Source organism: Neoarius graeffei, chromosome 13, assembly GCF_027579695.1.
Source record: "Neoarius graeffei isolate fNeoGra1 chromosome 13, fNeoGra1.pri, whole genome shotgun sequence".
NCBI lineage: Eukaryota > Metazoa > Chordata > Actinopteri > Siluriformes > Ariidae > Neoarius > Neoarius graeffei.
Genome location: NC_083581.1, coordinates 12,279,836 through 12,299,461, shown reverse-complemented (window position 1 = coordinate 12,299,461; position 19,626 = coordinate 12,279,836). Strand labels below are relative to the sequence as shown.

The following is a 19,626-nucleotide window of genomic DNA, read 5'->3' as shown; positions in this document are numbered from 1 at the left end:
GCTCAGTAAAACCTATAGCTCATTTCCTTATAAAACTGCACTCATTGTACCTGAGATGACTATTTTTTTGGAAACCAGAGGGTCATGTCACACCAAATATTGACTTTGTTTCATTGAGAAGAGGAAATAGAAGAAGAAGCCTTTATTTGTCACATGCACACTCAAGCACAGTGAAATTCTTCCTCTGCATTTAACCCATCTGAAGCAGTGAACACACACATGCACACACAAATGAGCAATGAGCACGCACACATACCCAGAGCAGTGGGCAGCTATGCTACAGCAATTGGGGGGGTTAGGTGCCTTGCTGAAGAGCACTTCAGCCCAAGGCCACCCAATGTTAACCTAACTGCGTGTCTTTGAATTATGGGGGAAACTGGAGCACCCATTTATTATGGCTTACTGCTGTTTATAGTATTTTTTAATGTTGAAACATTCCATTTCATTATTTTAAGCCATTTTTAAAGCATTTCTTTACATGTACCTAAGACTTTTGCACAGTACTGTGTGTGTGTGTGTGTGTGTGTGTGTGTGTGTGTGTAAGGTACGTAAGGCCATAATCACTTTTTAGAATATATATGACTTAATAATAATAATAATAATAATGCATATATTAATAAGGACACAGACATAAAAATCCAAAATGGCTGCCTAAGCCGGAATAATTGCACCGTTGTTCATTTCTTTTCCTCCTTCTGTATTTTCTTCACACAGGTACAGGCACTTTTGGCCGCGTCGTGCTGGTCCAGGATCGTAAAACCAAGGGCTATTTTGCTTTAAAATCCATGAAAATTGTGGATTTAATCCGACTGAAACAGCAACAACATGTTCACAATGAGAAAGAAGTCCTAATGGAGGTCAATCACCCTTTTATCGTCAAACTGTGAGTTCTGTTTGCTGGTTTCGTTTTCGGAAAGGTTTAAATCGCTGATTGGCTGATTTTTATACAAGATTCCTAAATTTGTACACATTTATACTGATGCTGAAGGTGTAGTCATGGCAAAAATTAAATTTATGCTGATTTTATACATCAGTAAGAGACATGTTTTGTTTACTGCTGAGGTGCCACGAGGCGAATGGTGATAGAATAGATAAAGGAGGCTACACCAAGAAATAATATTTGTTCATAAATCACCTCATAAACAGCAAAATAAGCCTCAGCAAGTAAACTAAGGTACATTTAAGTCTGTGTACTGAACACCTCTGTGTTCTGAGGTAAATGCACTTAGCATTGTGCTTATCAGTGGTTCTAAGCTTCCATTACTCATTGGCAAATTAGCCACATAGCACTAGTGCAACACTGGCGCAAAATTCAGACACCATATCACCATGAGGCAATCTGCAGAGAGATCACTTTTGTGCATTTTTTAATACATTTACTTTTTGCAACATTTTATACTGCTCCAAGCCAAATTGTTTAAGTTTTTCTCTCAGTGAACTAAAACATTTTAGACACAGCTGTAAAAATTCAAAACGTTTGCTTTAACCACGTTAGAGCTGCATAACTTAATATTATTATCCATATTTTAGTCTTTATAATTGCTTTTAAAATTGCCACATTTGTGCAGTATTGTCAATGGCGTTTCCGTTAGTGGTGTTACTGTCAATGATGTTATTGTCAGTGGTGTTACTATCAGTGGCAAATCCGTTAGTAGTGTTACTGTCAATGGTGTTATTATCTTGCCCACGATGGAGTAAGTGGGGCGAAGTATTGTAATCAGTGCAGTTTATTTGTGTCTCTGTCTGTTAACAATCTAACCTCTATACAGTTGCACCGATTGACTTAAAATTTTCAGGATAGGTGGGCGATGGTCCGTAGATTGCCTGATTACATTTTGGGGGTAATCAGGTCAAGATGAAGGTCAAGGTCACTGGAAAGGCCGGGCTAAGTTTGTTTTGCCTGGCAACTCTTGTTGTCAGTTGTGTTACCATTAGTGACATTACCATCAGTGGTGTTACTGTCATTGCTGTTACCATCAGTGGTGTCACCATCAGTGGTGTTACTATCAATGATGTTACTGTCAATGATTTTATTGTCAGTGGTGTTACCGTCATTGCTGTTACCGTTATTGCTGTTACTGTCAGTAGTGTTACCATCATTGGTGTTACTGTCATTGCCGTTACTGTCAGTGGTGTTAGTTTCAGAATATTAGCGTAATGGGATGCATAATTCAGATAAAACCTGGTTTGCTATAAAAAACAAATGATCAACTCCATAAATTAAATTTACATTTAAATACTGGTAATTCCACTGAGAAACTGGAAAATACGTATATTGTTTAAAACCCAAAAGTCATCAAGCTTAATTTTTTATGTTTAGAAATATCCAACCTTGTTGAATATACCACAGTGTATTTTGTGAGTTATGATAAAATTTTGGTGGAAAAGTTGTTCAGTTTTCCACCACACTTCTAGAAGAACCCCTACGTTCATATTCCTCATTTTACTGGATGGTATAGTTTCTTCTTTTTATTCTTGTAACTAATCACATAAACACTTAAATGTTTTGAAATTATCCAAATCCAGTCAGACTTTTCGCTTGTGCCTAAAAGGATTCTCCCCCATATCAGATGATGCATTTTTAAATTGCTGTAATGCTCCAGATGCTGAATTTTTGCTATATTTATCACTAATGGCCTGCAAGACATCTAATGCAGCTATATTATGTTTCAGTTTATTTCTGGGGCTTTTATCATCTAATTTCACAGCATACAAAATGCATGAAGTATTGAGTATCATTGGTTTGACTCATGAGCTGCAGGGTTCAGTAAATGCTATATGTTCTTCTGTTCTCTCAGTTCCTACTATATGTATCTAGTTTTTTTTCTGTTTTTTTTAATTAGATCCAGAAACCAGGTTGATATAAACCTCTACAGTTAGCTAATAGTGTTGTTGAGTGTCGCCTCATAGCTCCAGTGTTCCCAGTCCGATCCTGAGATCGGGTTACTCTCTGTGTGGAGTTTTGCATGTTCTTCCTATGTCCATGTGGCATCTCCAGTTTCCTCCCACCTTAAAGGAGATACGCAGAGCCTTTATTTTTAAATAAATTTCTGAGTGGATAGTATCTCCATCCTTGACTCTTGTATGCTGCATAAATGGGAATAAAAGATATATATTTTTGAGAGTTAAAATCGACCGCAAAGTTGGCATTCGAGCTGCCCCACTGAGCCAGCCAGCCCTGAGTGCGTGACCTCACTGCAGGAACCTGTTTTAAGGCCGAGACCTTTGACAGTTATAGACCAAAGTCATATAAATAAAAATTATATGACTGTAAAAGTGAAAGTAAAAAAATACCCTTACCGACTTGCTCAACTAAGACTGATTTGACTTCATTGATTGTGGGTTGACTCTCATTAAAACAGGATAGGTGTTATAACTTATGCAACATACATGTACATGCATGCATTTTCACTGATAAAACGTAAAAGGCTAATTAAATAATCAGATTAAGTTAGACAATCACATTCTGAAGCAAATTAAATAATCTTATACCAGTAACTTAAATGCACAATACAAGTTACACGTATTAATCTAAATGCAGGTAAACAACGTGTTTGTTTTTTTTATCCAAATGAGAGTCAGCGCTTACCTGTCTGTGTTCTCGCTTCTTGAAGGCCGATTGTTTTTGAAACAATCTGACTTTCAGTTGTTTGTTCGGTTCTCCATTCATTTACTTCTTCCATGTAAAGGAGAAATGGCAGCAATATCCAGTTTAGAAATGAGATGGCAGCAATATCCAGTTTAGAAATCAGACGGCTGCTCCACTCATTCACTTTTCTTCATACTGTGTAGTCCGCTATTACTGCTGGGCTCAGGCAATTACTAAAACCCAGGACGGAGCGGGATGTCACCAGTTTTAGCAACAACTGCGGGGAGGTTACTGCCCGAGCGATATGTCCCATCCCGTTCCATCCCAGGTTTTAGGAACAACCCTCGGCTCACTCCGGGAGGACTGGTGCAACTGAAATAATTTTCCTTTAAAAAAAAATAAAATAAATGCTTTCCTTTTCTTGTAGTTTTATTTTGCTTTAATTGTTGGTACTGCACCCTCTTTCAATACAGGCTTATAGCCAACGCTCCTCAACAGATCAGAGGTTTCGTACAAGTCCTCAGTAAAATGTGCAGAGCAGAGGCGAGACCACTTCATAGCCGCCCAATGTGCCCGTGATCTTTGCAGTTTGAACATTCTTGGGCCATGAATGTAACGTAAATCCAACTTCTGTCGTGTTGCTGCACCGGCCAAAAACACATCTACATGGCATGGTGATAAATTAGCTCAAAATGGAGGATCGGAGTTGCAGTCAGCTCTGTGTTTTTGTATAGCAGTAATGGCGATGAGACTGATAGACTTCCTGTTGTGACATTACGGACGTCGAGGTCGTTCACTCAGACCGCTACCTATATAAATCACTTTAATCGTAAAAATTACTATATTAGATTTATTGTTAATGCTTAAAACTATTCCTGTGCCATTCTTGAGGTCTCAAGGCATTTATAAATGAAAGTGAGGCCATGGCTGTGCGTATATGCTTTAAATGAGGAATTTGACACTTACGTTGATTTGATAATTTACTAAAAACTGTCATAAATCCTCCTCTCAGTGAGCACTGCATGTGATTGTGCTTTATGCTGTTAATTGTTTTACCTTGTGCCTTTCTCTAGTCCTGTCTCCGTCCTGTCATTTCATTGGTCTGTTTTCCACATATGCACCTGTTCTGTGTTTAGCCTTTAATTTGTTTCTGTTTCCGTGTTTCTTTCGAAGTCTTGTCAAATGCCATGTCTGTGTTTATATACCTGATAACCCCGCCTTGTCTGTGCCTTGATCACTGATATGTACCATAACCATCATGAGGTCAGACAAGTTTCAGAGTTAAAAGATTAAGAGATGAAGGTTTCAGGAAAATGCGTCATTTCCTGTTTTATTCTCCCTAAACTGGTAGGTTTTGGACATGGCATGATGATCGCTGTCTCTTCATGCTGATGGAGTTCGTGCCTGGAGGCGAGCTCTTCAGCTACCTGCGCAGTCGCGGGAAGTTCAGTAATGACACGGGCCTGTTCTTTGCAGCAGAAATTGTTTGTGCTTTGGAGTACCTTCACTCGAAAGACATCGTCTACAGGGATCTGAAACCAGAGAACATCCTGCTGGACCGCGAAGGTCATGTCAAACTCACCGACTTTGGATTCGCCAAGAAGGTTGTAGACAGGTAGGGGGAGGAGTTTTGAATATGAAGAACTTTCGCTGTGTCAATATTGATGTTACTTTTAAACTTAAATCGTAGCTTTGCCTACTTGGTTACTGGGCTCTGTGAAACTTTCAGAGACTGTAGCTCATCTGTTGCTTTGTGTAAATTATTGGCCCCTGTGTCTTAGTGTACACAGCAAAATCCCCAGTGTTGAATTAACACCCAGAGTGTTGATTTAACACCCTATTGTGTTTATATAGGTCTAATTGGACACAAATTATCTCTGAAAGTGTTAATTCAATACTGAGGAATTTGCTGTGTATCAGTGCAAATGGACCACTAAGCAGATATGGTTTTCATGACGGGTTATACTCAGTACAGCAGTGACACTGACATGGTTGTGTGTGTGTGTGGGGGGGGGGGGGGGGGGGGGGTGCTGGTATGAGTATCAAGCACATATGTGTTGCTCTTGTGCTTGTTTTAAACACTGTGTACACTTAGTCCACTTTACTTACACACTTACACACTCCTCTTGTATTAGTATGCATCTGAATAATGGAAATTAATGGAAATAATGGATAATGGGGAGTGCCTGCCATACAAGTCCATGTGAATGAGCTGTTGCTATGGAAAACCTATTATAATGAAATCATTAATACGCTCAACGGCCACTTTATTAGGAACACCCATGCACCTGCTGTTTTATGCAGTTATCTAATCAGCCAGTCCCTGAACAGCAGCACAATGCATAAAATCGTACAGATACAAATCAAGAGCTTCAGTTAATGTTCACTTCAAACATCAGAATGGGAAAAATTGTGATCTCTGTGACTTTCACTGTAGCACGGGTGTTGGTTTGAGCCAGATGAACTGGTTTTGAGTATTTCAGAAACTGCTGATCTCCTGGGGTTTTTACACACAACAGTCTATCGAGTTTACACAGAATGATGCAAAAAACAAAAAACATTGAGTGAGTCACAGTTCTGTGGGTGGAAAGAAATGCCTTGTTGATAAGAGAGGTCAGAGGAAAATGGCCAGATTGGTTCGAGCTGTCAGGAAGGATATAGTAACTCATATAATCACTCTTTACAACCGTGGCGAGCAGAAAAGCATCTCAGCATGCAACAGCAGAAGACCACACTGAGTTCCACTCCTGCAGCCAAGAACAGGAATCTTAGAATCAAGAACAAGTTCTGATTAAAGTGCCCGGTGAGTGTATAAACCTGTGATGTACAGAATTTTACATACAAAACGACTGTCTGAGCTGCTGTTATAGAAGTTCATCTTGCATTGATATGGAAATATGGAAACAGGCATATAGATAGTTCCCATCCTCTCCACAATGTATGTGTGTGTGTGTGTGTGTGTGTGTGTGTGTGTGTGTGTGTGTGTGTGTACAGGCAGTGTTAATTAGAGAAAGAGAGAAGGAGACCATCATTAACATTTTGGAAGGAATGGATCTGAACACGTCCCTGTCTCTCTGCGCTCACTCTGTTTCTGTTTATTTCTCTTTCTCTCATGTACCTTCATCTTACTCTCAAACTTCCTGCAAAGGTTCCCTCCCCTCCATCACTTCCTCGCCATGATGCTCTCTCTCTCTCTCTCTCTCTCTCTCAGGGGTTCATTAGATGCAGGATGAAATACCATACATTTTCTTCCACTTATCCGAAGTCAGATTGCGGTGGCAGCAGGCTAAGCAGGGAATTCCAGGCGTCCCTCTGTTCCTCCTAGGGGATCCCAAGGCGCTCTTAGGCCAGATGAGATATATAATCTCTCCAGCATGTTCTGCGTCTACCCCGAGGTCTCCTCCCAGTTGGAGGAGACTCACTCCCAACCTGGAGGGAGCACTCCACCATTTTCCGGCAGAGAACCATGACCTCAGACTTGAAGGTTCTGACTCTCATCCCAGCTGTTTCACTCTTGGCTGTAAACCGTCCCAGTGCTTGCTGAAGGTCACACTCTGAGGAAGCCAACAGAACCACATCATCTGCAAAGAGCAGAGATGCAATTCTGAGGTTCCCAAACCGGACACCCTCCTCACCCCGGCTGCGCCTTGAGAGCCCATCCATGAATATCACAAACAGGATTGGTGAGGGGCAGCCTTGGCGGAGTCCAACACCCATCGGGAACATGTTTGACTTTGTGCTGAGAATTTGCACACAGCTAACGCTTTGGTTGTACAAGGACCCCGATAATGGACCCGATACCTCATACTCCCACAGTGCCCCCCACAAGAGCCCCCGGGGGACACGGTCATAAGTCTTTTCCAAATCTACAAAATCATGTAGACTGGCTGGTCATACTCCCATCAACCCCCAACAACCCTGCCAGGGTAAAGAGCTGGTCCACTGTTCCACGGCCAGGACAGAATCTGCAATGCTCCTCCTGAATCTGAGGTTTGACAATCAGTCGGAGCCTCTTTTCCAGTACCCTGGGGAGGCTGAGCAGTGTGATACCCTTGTAATTGGAGCACACTCTCTGGTCCCCCATTTTGAAAAGAGGAACCACTACCCCGGTCTGCCACTCCACAGGCACTGTACCCAACCTCCACATGACATTGGAGAGGCATGTCAGCCAAGACAGCCCAACAATATTCAGAGACTTAAGCATCTCAGGGCAACTCTCATCCACCCCTGGGGCCTTGCCACCAAGGAGCTTCTTGACTGCCTCAGTGACCTCTGCCAGAGGTATGGGTGAAGCTTCCCCCGAGTCTTCAGACTCCACCTCTTCAAGTCAAGTCAAGTTTATTTGTATAGTGCATTTAACAATAAACATTGTCGCAAAGCAGCTTTACAGAATTTGAAGGACTTAAAACATGAGCTAATTTTATCCCTAATCTATCCCCAATGAGCAAGCCTGTGGCGACGGTGGCAAGGAAAAACTCCCTCAGACTACATGAGGAAGAAACCTCGAGGGGAACCAGACTCAAAAAGGGGGGGGGGAGAAAAAACAGGTTGTTAGGTATGCCCAATGTCACCTGAATAAGTGTAGGCAACAGGTGTCAATGTCTAAAAATAACACAGGTATTAAGTCTGTGTAGTAGGCTTGCAGAAACAAGAGTCCTGACATCAGGCATAATACACAACAAAACAATGGCATGCTAATATGGTTAAAAAATATCATGACCTGCTCTGGCTGGATGCTTGATTGGGTGATGGGAGCACACTCCTCAGCAATGAGACAGTTGGAGTTATAGATCAGAGTGAGTGCAGGCAGATGCAGATGGGACCTTTAGGGCTGGCCAAGACAATTCAGTTACATTTCACTGGGTCTGGGACATGCGACAGAATGTCAGACGGCCGATTCCCTGCAGACTACGAGAGCCAGTCGAGGTCTCCACCCTCTCCACCAAAAGATTTCCTGTTGATTCCATGTAACTCAGAGGGACAGATTTGGGGGGAGGGGGGAGAGAGAGGGAGAGAAAACACAGGTTGTTAGGTATGCCCAATGTCACCTGAATAAGTAGGAACAGTATACATATTGCACTGAGTACAAGCAGGGACTCCGGCAACTAACTATGACAGCATAACTAAAAGGAGAGAGCTAGAAAGTAACACAGGCATGAGGGAGCCCCAGGACATAAAGCAGCCAACCACTACACCGTCAACAAACTCGAGTGAGCAAGCGAGTGGGGACTGACAGCATCCATACATCCCAGTTTACCAAAACACTCTATGTTTGAGGACCCTCCAGATCTACACCTTTACCTCATAAATACCATTAACAAAAGGCTTGACTAAACAGATATGTTTTCAGCCTAGACTTAAACACTGAGACTGTGTCTGATTCCCGAACATTACTTGGAAGGCTGTTCCATAACTGTGGGACTTTGTAAGAAAAGGCTCTGCCCCCTGATGTAGCCTTCACTATACGAGGTACCAGCAGATAGCCTGCACCTTTTGATCTAAGTAGGCGTGGCGGGTCATAGAGGAGCAGAAGTTCACTCAGGTACTGTGGTGTGAGACCATTTAGTGCTTTAAAGGTCAATAGTAGTATTTTATAATCAATACGAAATTTGATTGAGAGCCAATGCAGTGTGGATAAGACAGGCATGATGTGGTCATATTTTCTAGTTCTAGTAAGAACTCTTGCAGCTGCATTTTGAACTAACTGGAGCTTGTTTATGCACTTATTGGAACATCCAGACAGTAAGGCATTATAATAATCCAACCTGGAGGTAACGAAAGCATAAACTAGTTTTTCTGTGTCATGTAGTGACATTAAATTTCTTATCTTAGCAATATTTCTGAGATGAAAGAAAGCTATCCGGGTAATGTTATCAATGTGAGTTTCGAATGAAAGACTGGGGTCAATAATCACCCCGAGGTCTTTTACTGCTGCACGTGAAGAAACAGAAAGGTCATCCAGAGTTACTGTGTAATCAGGAAACTTACTTCTAGCTGTATGTGGTCCTAGTACAAGTACTTCAGTCTTGTCAGAGTTAAGCAGAAGGAAATTAATAAGCATCCAGTGTCTGTCCTTAACACATTCCTCAATTCTATTAAGCTGGTGTCTCTCATCAGGTTTTGCAGAAACATACAACTGTGTGTCATCAGCATAACAGTGGAAACTAATACAATGTTTACGAATAATATCACCCAGAGGTAACATATAAAGAAAAAAGCAGTGGATCCAAGACAGAACCTTGTGGAACACCAAACTTTACCTCAGTACGTCTAGAAATATCACCATTTATATCAAAATACTGATAACGATCAGTTAAATAAGAGCTGAGCCAGGAGAGGGCCGTTCCCTTAACTCGCACAACACTTTCTAGTCTATCCAGAAGAATGGAATGATCAATGGTATCAAATGCTGCACTAAGGTCAAGCAACACAAGTAGCGAAACACAGCCCTGATCAGACGCCAACAGTAGGTCGTTTACTACTTTAACCAAAGCTGTCTCTGTGCTATGATCAGGTCTAAATCCTGACTGATACATTTCATGGATATTATTCTTATGTAAATATGAGCATAACTGCTGTGCCACAGCTTTTTCAAGGATCTTGGAGATAAAGGGGAGGTTTGATGTTGGCCTATAATTGGACAGCTGACAGGGATCAAGGTCAGGTTTTTTAATCAAGGGTTTGATAACTGCTAGTTTAAAGGATTTGGGTACATAGCCAATTGTGAGAGAAGAATTTATTATTTTTAGAAGCGGTTCAATTACTTCAGGTATTATTTGTTTGAATAGACGTGTAGGTAAGGGATCTAGTACGCAAGTTGAGGCTTTTGATGCCGAGATTAATGAAAGTAATTCAGTTTCTTTAAGGGGAGTAAAACATTCTAACTGATGATCTGATACAGTTATATGGTTAACTACAAGGTCACTTACATTGTCTGACCTTAAATTAGTAGTTTGAATTTTTTGTCGGATATTCTCAATTTTGTCAATAAAAAAATTCATGAAATCGTTGCTATTACATACTGCAGGTGTGCATGTGTGTATAGTGGACTTATTCCTGGTTAATTTTGCTACAGTATTAAATAGGAATCTAGGATTATTTTTGTTATCTTCTATTAGGGAGGAGAGATATGTTGATCTCGCAGCACTAAGAGCTTTTCTATACTTCAGGAAGCTCTCCTTCCACGCTAATTTGAACACTACCCATTTTGTTTGACGCCATTTACGTTCCAATTTTTGAGTGGTCTGTTTTAATGTGCGAGTGTCATCATTATACCAGGGTGCTAATTTTTTGTCTCTGACCATTTTCCTTTTAAGAGGAGCTACGTTATCTAAAGTATGGCGGAATGTTGACTCTAAGCATTCAGTTGCCTGATCAAGTTCTGCAGGGGCTGACAGTGACCCAGTCAAAGTTGATAACTCTGGGAGATCATTTATAAAGCTCTGTGCAGTAGTTGACGCGAATGTACGTTTAATACAGTAGTGTGGTGAGGTGCATATATTATTACTCAGACATAGTTTGAATGAGATGAGATAATGATCTGAGATAACTTCAGACTGTGGAAGTATGACTATATTGTCTACGTTTAACCTGAATGTTAGTATTGGATCAAGGGTGTGACCACCATTATGGGTCGGTCCTATGACATTCTGATTAATCCCTACTGAATCTAAAATGGACACAAACTCTGTTTTTAAAGGGTCTTCTGGGTTATCGAAGTGAATATTAAAATCTCCTACAACTAAAGCTTTGTCTAAGGAAATAACCAGATCTGAGATAAAATCTGCAAATTCAGAAAGAAACTCAGAATATGGCCCCGGGGGCCTGTAAATAATAAGCAATGGAATTAACTGTGTAGACTTATTTTTCGAGGCTACATACATTATATGAGTTTGAAGAACTTCAAATGTATTAAATTTATAACTCGGTTTTTGTGTTACACCTAGATAATCATTATAAATAACCGCAACGCCTCCTCCTCTGCCAGTTTGACGAGGCTGGTGTATATAACTGTATCCAGGAGGACTCGCTTTATTTAATGCTATATATTCATTTGGCTTAATCCATGTTTCAGTTAAACAAAGTACATTAAACTTCTGATCAGTAATGAGTTCATTAACCATTAGTGCTTGTAAGAGATCTAATATTTAATAGCCCCACCTTTAGATCAGAGGTGCTGGCAGCAGCTGTACAGTCAGTATGATCTAATTTTATATTGATTAGGTTACTGGAGCAAACTCTCTGAAAATTTCTATCTTTTTGTTGAGCTCGGGGAACAGACACAGTCTCAATGTAGTGGACCCTGAGTGATGACTCTGTGCAACTAGCAGACAGTCGGTTTAGCCTGTTCGTCTGCTCCCTGGCCTTGGCTCTGGATTGTCAGGAATTAACTAGGCCTGTTCTGGGACTATGACCTATGCTGCAGGAAATGAGAGCAGCACCTTCCCGAGTGGGATGGATACCATCCCGCCCTAATAGGCCAGCAGTGCCCTCAAAATTAGCCCAATTATCTATAAAGCCCACACTGTTTTCAGAGCACCACCTGGACAACCAGCAGTTCAGCGACCATAACCTGCTGTAAGCTATATCACCACACTGCATTGGGATGGGGCCAGAGAATCCTATAGCATCGGACATCACCTTCACTAATTTAAACACCTCTACAAAGTTACTCTTAGTAACCTCAGACTGACGAAGGCGTATATCATGAGCTCCTGCATGGATAACTATCTTTGAGAACCTGTGCTTGCCTAGGACCCTAAGATTACCTGCTATGTCCGGCGCCCTGGCTCCCGATATACACCTGACTAAAGCTGCTGGTGCCCCTAAAGGCTGAGCTAATTTCACATGCCGTATGATAGAGTCCCCTATAACCAGAGCTCTTTCAGGTTTCTCAGCGGGTGCATCACTAAGGAGAGCAAACCTGTTCGACACGTGATGCGGAGAGGAGTGGTGCTCCCGTGGCGAGCCTCAGCGGTAGCTTTGGCTCTACGCTTATTACGCCGAGTCCTCACCCATTCGCCCCGCTGTAAGGGCTCTAATGCCAGAGTTGAGGGATAACTAACTCCACCTAGGGCATCCAGACTTTCCTCTACAGAAACTACACTGTTCTCACGCTCACTGACCTTCTCTAAAGCCTGGACACGTGCTTCTAGTACTGTAATCTTCTCCGTCAGAGAGCTAACTAATCTGCACTTATCACAAATAAAGCTAATAAAGCTATCGCTAGCGACGGAGGAAGAATGACTAAACATCCTGCACTCAGCACACTGAGCAAGCTGAAGGTGTGCCATGATGAAAAGATTCACATACCTTAATTGAAGATCTGTTGATATTAAAGCAGATCCGATGTAGATGGCCTCTGCTTGTGGTCTTTACACAGGAGGAGAGAAAAAAAAGAAAAAGAAAGCTTCCGGTCTCGGTGAAAAAAAAACGGAAAAAGGAAAGCGAAAGTGGAAAGTACAAAAAGGAAAGTGACAGTACAATAAAAATGAAGAGGATACTGGAAAATTATTTGTAGAAAAAAAGTTAAAGATTAGTAATTAACACCAGCACTCACAGGAAAAAAGGACTCGGTGCAAACAACTTGGGCCTCTTCCATGGAGGATGTGTAGGATGGGTTCAGGAGTTCCTCAAAGTGCTCCTTCCACTGCCTGACAGTATTCCCAGTTCAGGTCAGCAGTTCTCCTCCCTGGCTGAGTACAGCCTGAGGCAAGCCCTGCTTCCCTTTCCTGAGTTGCCAAACGGTTTGCCAGAACTTCCTTGAAGCCAACCAAAAGTCATTCTCTATGGCCTCCCTGAACTCCTCCCACACCCGGGTTTTTGCTTCAGCAACTGCCTAAGCTACAGCCCTTCTGGCCTCCCGGTACATGCCTGCTGTCTCAAGGGACCCCTGGGCCAACCAAGTCTGAAAGGCCTCTTTCTTCAGCTTGACGGTTTCCTTCACTGCTGGTGTCTACCAGTGGGTTCTTAGGTTACCGCCACAATAGGCACCAATGACCTTTCAGCCACAGCTCCTACCAGCCACCTCTACAATGGAAGCTTTGAACATAGTCCATTCGGATTCCATATCCTCAACCTGCCCCGGGATGCACGAAAAGCTCTTCCAGAAGTGGGATTTGAAGACCTCACGAACAGAGGACTCCGCCGGACGTTCCCAGTTCACCCTCACTCCATGCTTGGGTTTGCCAGGTCTGTCCGACAGCCTCCCCCACCATCTGATCCAACTCACTACCAGGTAGTGATCAGTTGACAGCTCTACTCCTCTCTTCACCCAAGTGTCCAAGACATACGGCCGCAGATCTGATGATCCGACCACGATCATCAGATCTTTGGCCTCAGGTGTTCTGCTACCAGGTACACTTATGAACCACCTTATGCTCAAACATGGTGTTTGTTGTGGCCAATCCATGACGAGCACAGAAGTCCAACAACAAAACACCGCTCAGAATTAAATCAGACAGGCCGTTCCTCCCAATCACCCCCCTCCAGGTTTCTCCATCATTGCCCATGTGAGCGTTGAAGTCCCCCGGGAGAACTATGGAGTCTCCAGTCAGCAGCCCTTCCAGGATACCACCCAGCGACTCCAAGAAGGTGGAATACTCTGCACTGGTGTTTGGTGCATAAGCACAAACAACAGTCACAGTTTTCCTCTCAGCAGCTTGCAGTCGCATAGAGGCGACCCTGTCATGCTCCAGGGAGAATTACAACACAGTGGTGCTCAGCTGGCGGCTCGTCAGTATCCCCACACCTGCCCGGAGCCTCTCACCCTGGGCAACACTGGAAAAGGAGAGAGTCCACCCCCTCTCCAGGAGTTTGGTTCCAGAACTGGTGCTATGCATGGAGGCAAGCCCAACTATATCTAGTTGATACTGCTTTGCCTCCCGCACCAGCTCCGGTTCCTTCCCTGCCAGAGAGGTGATGTCCCATGTCCCAATCACTAGTCTGCGTTGCTGACAATCAACATGCCCAAGCTCCCGCCTTTAGCTGCCACCTGACTCACAATGCACCTGACCCCGGTGCCTGTCCTTGCAGGTGGTGAGCCCACATGGCGGTGGCTCCATGTAATTTCTTCGGGCTGTGCCCATCCAGGCCCTATGGGTCAAGGCCCGGCCACCAGACACTCACCGGCAAGCTCCCCTCCCAGATCTGGCTCCAGAAGGAGGTCCCAGTTTCCCGGGCAAGGTGCTGCAGCTCCTTCTTCGATGTTTCATCAGGGTTTTGAATCACTCTTAGTCTGGCCCCTCCCCTGGAACCAATTTGCCTTGCGAGACCCTACTAGGGGCTAATGCTCCTGACAACTCAGCTCCCAGGATCACTGGGACACCCAAACCCCTCCACCACATTAAGTTGGCGATTCTTCGGAAGGAGGATGAAATTCTCTGTTCACTATTTCATCAGTATCATCATAAATAAGTAGAAAACAATAATGTAATCATTTAAAAAACTTCTTTTCTATGAAGTTACACTTTTTAGAGAATATCATTTCATTTTTATTAATGTACAAATAATTAATGTAGGTTTACCTGATAATTTGTGTGTGTGTCTGTGTTTGTGTGTGTGCAGGACGTGTACGTTATGTGGAACTCCAGAGTATCTGGCACCTGAGATTATCCAGGGTAAAGGTCATGGGCTGGCAGTGGACTGGTGGGCCCTGGGCATACTAATTTTTGAAATGCTGTCTGGGTGAGTTTGATTTGTACAGTTTGAACAGGAATGCTGTCTGTGTTAATGTAAGTTTTATTTAACTTTTTTTTAAATTATCGAAATAAATGAAAATGCATGCATTTAAAAAATATTATTTTAAAAACAAAACACATAAGAATGTGAGTTGTACTGTCTTAATTATAATTTTTGAATCTATATTCTTTATTTCATATCAACTGGACTTTTAGAACACTTCAAATTTAAAAAAAATTTTAAATGAAAAGAAAAAAAAGTTCAGCAGTGAGCTGGTGTGACCACTAGGGGTCGATGTGGGTCTTTAAGTCTGACATTTAACCTGCATTGGATTCCTCACCATTATTCTGATTAAAATGTGATTTGCTGCTAAAACAGACGTGTGAATGTCTTTAATATTCTTTAATATAGTCATGTATAAGAACATAGATTATTGGTTTAACAAAAATGTTAAGCAAACAAATAAATGTGCCCCATGAACCAGCAAACATGAGTTTTAGATTTTCTTTTTCTATTACACTTTCACTTGCTGGTTTATCAGTTTATTAGTGAAGTCCATTTGGTAAATTAATTAATGCATAATTTTCACACAATCTTTTTTAGGAGATTTTTGGACACTTGTCTGATTAAACTGGACTCTTTGCTTTTAAATACTGTAAACATTCACTGCATTTCTCGGAACTGTCTCGTTATATTGTGACTAAGAGATGGATAAGTGGAAAGATTGCCTTCGTTTTTCATGCTTTATCTTTTCCTGAATGGAAGAAAGGGTTAGGGATGTAATTTAAGGTGTTTTTTCTGCTCAGCACGGTTATAACGAGTGATTATGTAACCCTTACCATATTACTGTCCATTATGATAAACATCTCTCTTGAACAGGTTTCATCAGGTTGTTGTTGTTATTGTTGTTGTTATTTAGTACTGAATACCATCAGAACCCCAGAATCTTCTTTCCTGGGTGGATGATCACCACTAGGAACAAAGCATTCTATTAAACCACCATTACAAACCACCAGAAAGCCGACCACTCAAAATAGATGAGTTTATTTCAGTAAGACAAGTGTAGAGTTACAGTGCCTATTTCTGTTTTACGAGTTTCTGTTTCTGTATCGAATAATTTCTCACATTTATGGGTTTTATGGAAACGTCCTGTTGTGCTCAGAGGGCTTCCTGCTTGTGATGCGTGTGTGTGTGTGTGTGTGTGTGTGTGTGTGTGTGTGAAGCAGTAATGTTAGGTTTGGCCTGAGTGCACAGGAGGAAGGAAGTTGGACTCTTCTGTCCTTTACTGTTGCCCAAGAGCACGACTGCAGCCCTTTGCAACTGTTTCACTCCCAGGAGGCTTCAGCTATCTGTGGCTCGTTTTTGTTGTTCAGCACACACACTGTTACAGGCGTCAGACTTATCCGTCAGGAATGAAACACTTGGTAACATGCTCCTACAGCAGAACAATCAACAACAGTGTGTTTGTGATGAAGCTGATTACTGAAGTTGATTATTTTTCTGTAACAGCACGTTCTGGAGTGATTTATTCCTCGTCAAATCCACATCAGCTTCCCAATGATGACTTTTTTTCTGTTTATTAAATACCCACACTTTTTATCTGTTTATAGTTCCATAGTTATTGTTCTTACTCATGTTACAGCAGCAATAAACCAGTCATTCCCTTTAGAAAAACAAAAGCAAGAAACCGCACAGATGCGAAACTCGCTGCTGAACACCTGACCAGTCAGAACTCAGATTCAGAATTCTTTGTGTGCAACCACATGACAAAATAGTGTGACACATGCATCTGCCACCATGTTGGATGATATACAAATCCAAAATGCCGTCTTGTGCAAACGATAACTGTGATGCATGTCTGACGTTCTCGATGACTCTCTGGAGTCCTCTGCCAAGTCAAAATTCAGAGAAAAAGTAATTTGTGGCTTTGACCCGTATATGTTAAAGAATTATATGATTATACAGAGGATTTAGCCTCATTACCACCGATTGAATACCCTGATATTGTGAACTATCTCGTTCTACAAAAAAAAAAATGCAGAAGTAAAATTAAGTTACTCGGTTACTGGAACACCATTGCCAATACCTCACCTGGCAAAGTTGGCCCACATTGTTCTCCTTGTGTCACCATCTCTTTTTCTGTCTGAACTGAATGAACTGCTAACTGTAGCCTCATCTGTCTGTCCTGCCGTCATTCTGCTGGGTGACTTTAACATTCATGTTGATATTAGTTGCTCCCTTACTGATGAGCTCTTGACTGTCTTTGAATGTTTTGGTTTAACTCAGCATGTTGACTTTCCCACACATAATCATGGTCATATACTTGACTTGCTTTGCTCTACTGGTACAAAAATTGTATCTGTATCAGGTTCTGATGTAGGTTTTACTGACCACAAGTTGATTGAGTGTTGTCTCAGTGTGCCTTCTTCTAAACTTCCTCTGCGTTCTGCTGTCTCTTTCCGTAATCTTTCTTCTATTGATCTGCATTCTTTCTCTGCCTCTCCCCTCTCTTCTTTTTGTAAATTTGCTGAGGTTTCCTCTCCTGATGATACAGTTGCTATTTACAATAATACTATATCTAACACACTTAACACTTTCACTCCCCTTAAAACTAGACAGGTCTCCGCAAATCGCGCCTCTCCTTGGTTCACCTCTGAGCTTAGGGCCATGAAGGCCAAGGGAAGGCAGCTAGAGCACCTTTATAAGAAAACTGGCCGTACTATTCATCTTTCACTCTTCTCTGAACACATCACAAAGTACAAGGATGCTCTTAATGCTGCTCGATCCTCCTACTATGCTAACATCATTAAGGGTGGCAATCATAGACCCAAAACTCTGTTTAATATAATAAATAAACTTCTTCAGCCTCCTTCCGCAACCACTCCCAGTTCCCCTGCTCAGTGTCAGGCTTTTTTGTTTTTTTTCAAGGATAAAATTGTCAGTATTTACCAACACTTTCATTCTAAAATTCATTCTTCTGTCCCGCTAGTAGCTCTTTCTCATAAAGCTGACTGCTGTCTCTCTGCTTTCTCTCCTGTTGATTCTTCTAAAGTATCAGAAATTATGACTAAGTCTGTGCTCACTCTAGGACCCAAATTGTTTTAGCGAAAAGTGCTAAAGACTCAAATTTTTTCTTTTGCAATTTCGCTTAGCAAGAAATGCTAAAAGAACAATTTTCTTTTTAGTAAAGTAATTTTTTTTAGCAAGATATGTTATACTTCTAAATGTTTCTTTCACTGACATAATATTGAAAAATGAATTGTTATTGTAGTTTGTTGGTGTTTCAATAGTGTTTGCAAGCTTGTTTCCTGCCTTTGTCTTTCCATGTTCTTGATTTATGTTCATAGCATGCTTATTTATTCTTGAATCCTCTTATTTTGATCATTTCATCAACTGTATATATGTAATGAAATTGTGTGTTTAATTTAACCCGCTTAATCTGGTTTACGGAGTCCATATTTTTCATTATAATTATATCTAACATCTGGTGTGATGTGCTTTGCATTCTTTGCTATCTATGCACCTTTTAGCCCTTAGTCACTCTCTATAGTATGCTGACTGGCCTGTGTGGGTATGTGTGTGTGTGTGTGTGTGTGTGTGTGTGTGTGTGTATAATTGGGATCCATGTGTGTGTGTTTAGGGGGAGGAGGGTGTCTTTATGGGTAGGATGAAGGGAGCTCAGGGAGTTAAAATCAGTGGTTGTTTCTTATAAATTAATCTCATAACCCAAATATAACGATATTCACCATTAATTTCTCAAGTGAAACTTGCAGTCAAAACTTTGAACCATGTGCGTCAAAACGCTCTGAAAACAAGGTACACTTGGTCGATATATCCTGGTTCATCTGTGAGTTCTTCCAAAGTTCTGTCAGGGTTGATATGTAGAAAATACACCTTTAGAATGGTTATATCGTGTTTTTATCCCTAACTGAGAAAGCTAACAGAATATTCTAATATGTTATCTCACTTTTTAGATAAGTTTTTGTCATACGTAAAGTTGGATAATTTATTTTAAACAAACCTCGCTATAATCTTGTTCACTAATGAGCGAGAATTGGCGACATTATCAGCGCAACTCGGAAATTGATCATTTTATATGTAAGGTCCAATGCTATTGGAAGACGTAATTTGTGGTCAACCAATAAGAAGCTTCGAAACTCGGGGGCGTTGGTTATAAATCAAAACATCGAAGATGGACACGAAAGGCAGGGCCTGAATTTCATTTTTCAGAATGGGAGGGAATTCCCCCCCTCAGTGACTCAAATGGGGGGATTTACACAGTTTGGGGGGGATTTATACAGTTTGTGGGGAATGCTACTTGTGGGCTTAAATAGCTTAGGTCTTACCTTCTGCCACTA

The 19,626-nt window shown here is 41.6% G+C and overlaps 1 protein-coding gene across 2 annotated transcripts in view; it reads left to right on the top strand.

Annotated features, from left to right (window-relative positions):
• The window catches only part of LOC132895997 (cAMP-dependent protein kinase catalytic subunit PRKX-like), a 45,088-nt gene that overhangs the window by 3,597 nt on the left and 21,865 nt on the right, over window positions 1-19,626 (top strand). For both annotated transcript variants that reach the window (XM_060936728.1, XM_060936727.1), the window contains exons 2-4: window positions 715-883; window positions 4,941-5,204; window positions 15,155-15,274. In XM_060936728.1, coding sequence (XP_060792711.1) covers window positions 715-883; window positions 4,941-5,204; window positions 15,155-15,274 — 553 coding nt within the window. The remainder of the gene's footprint in view (window positions 1-714; window positions 884-4,940; window positions 5,205-15,154; window positions 15,275-19,626) is intronic.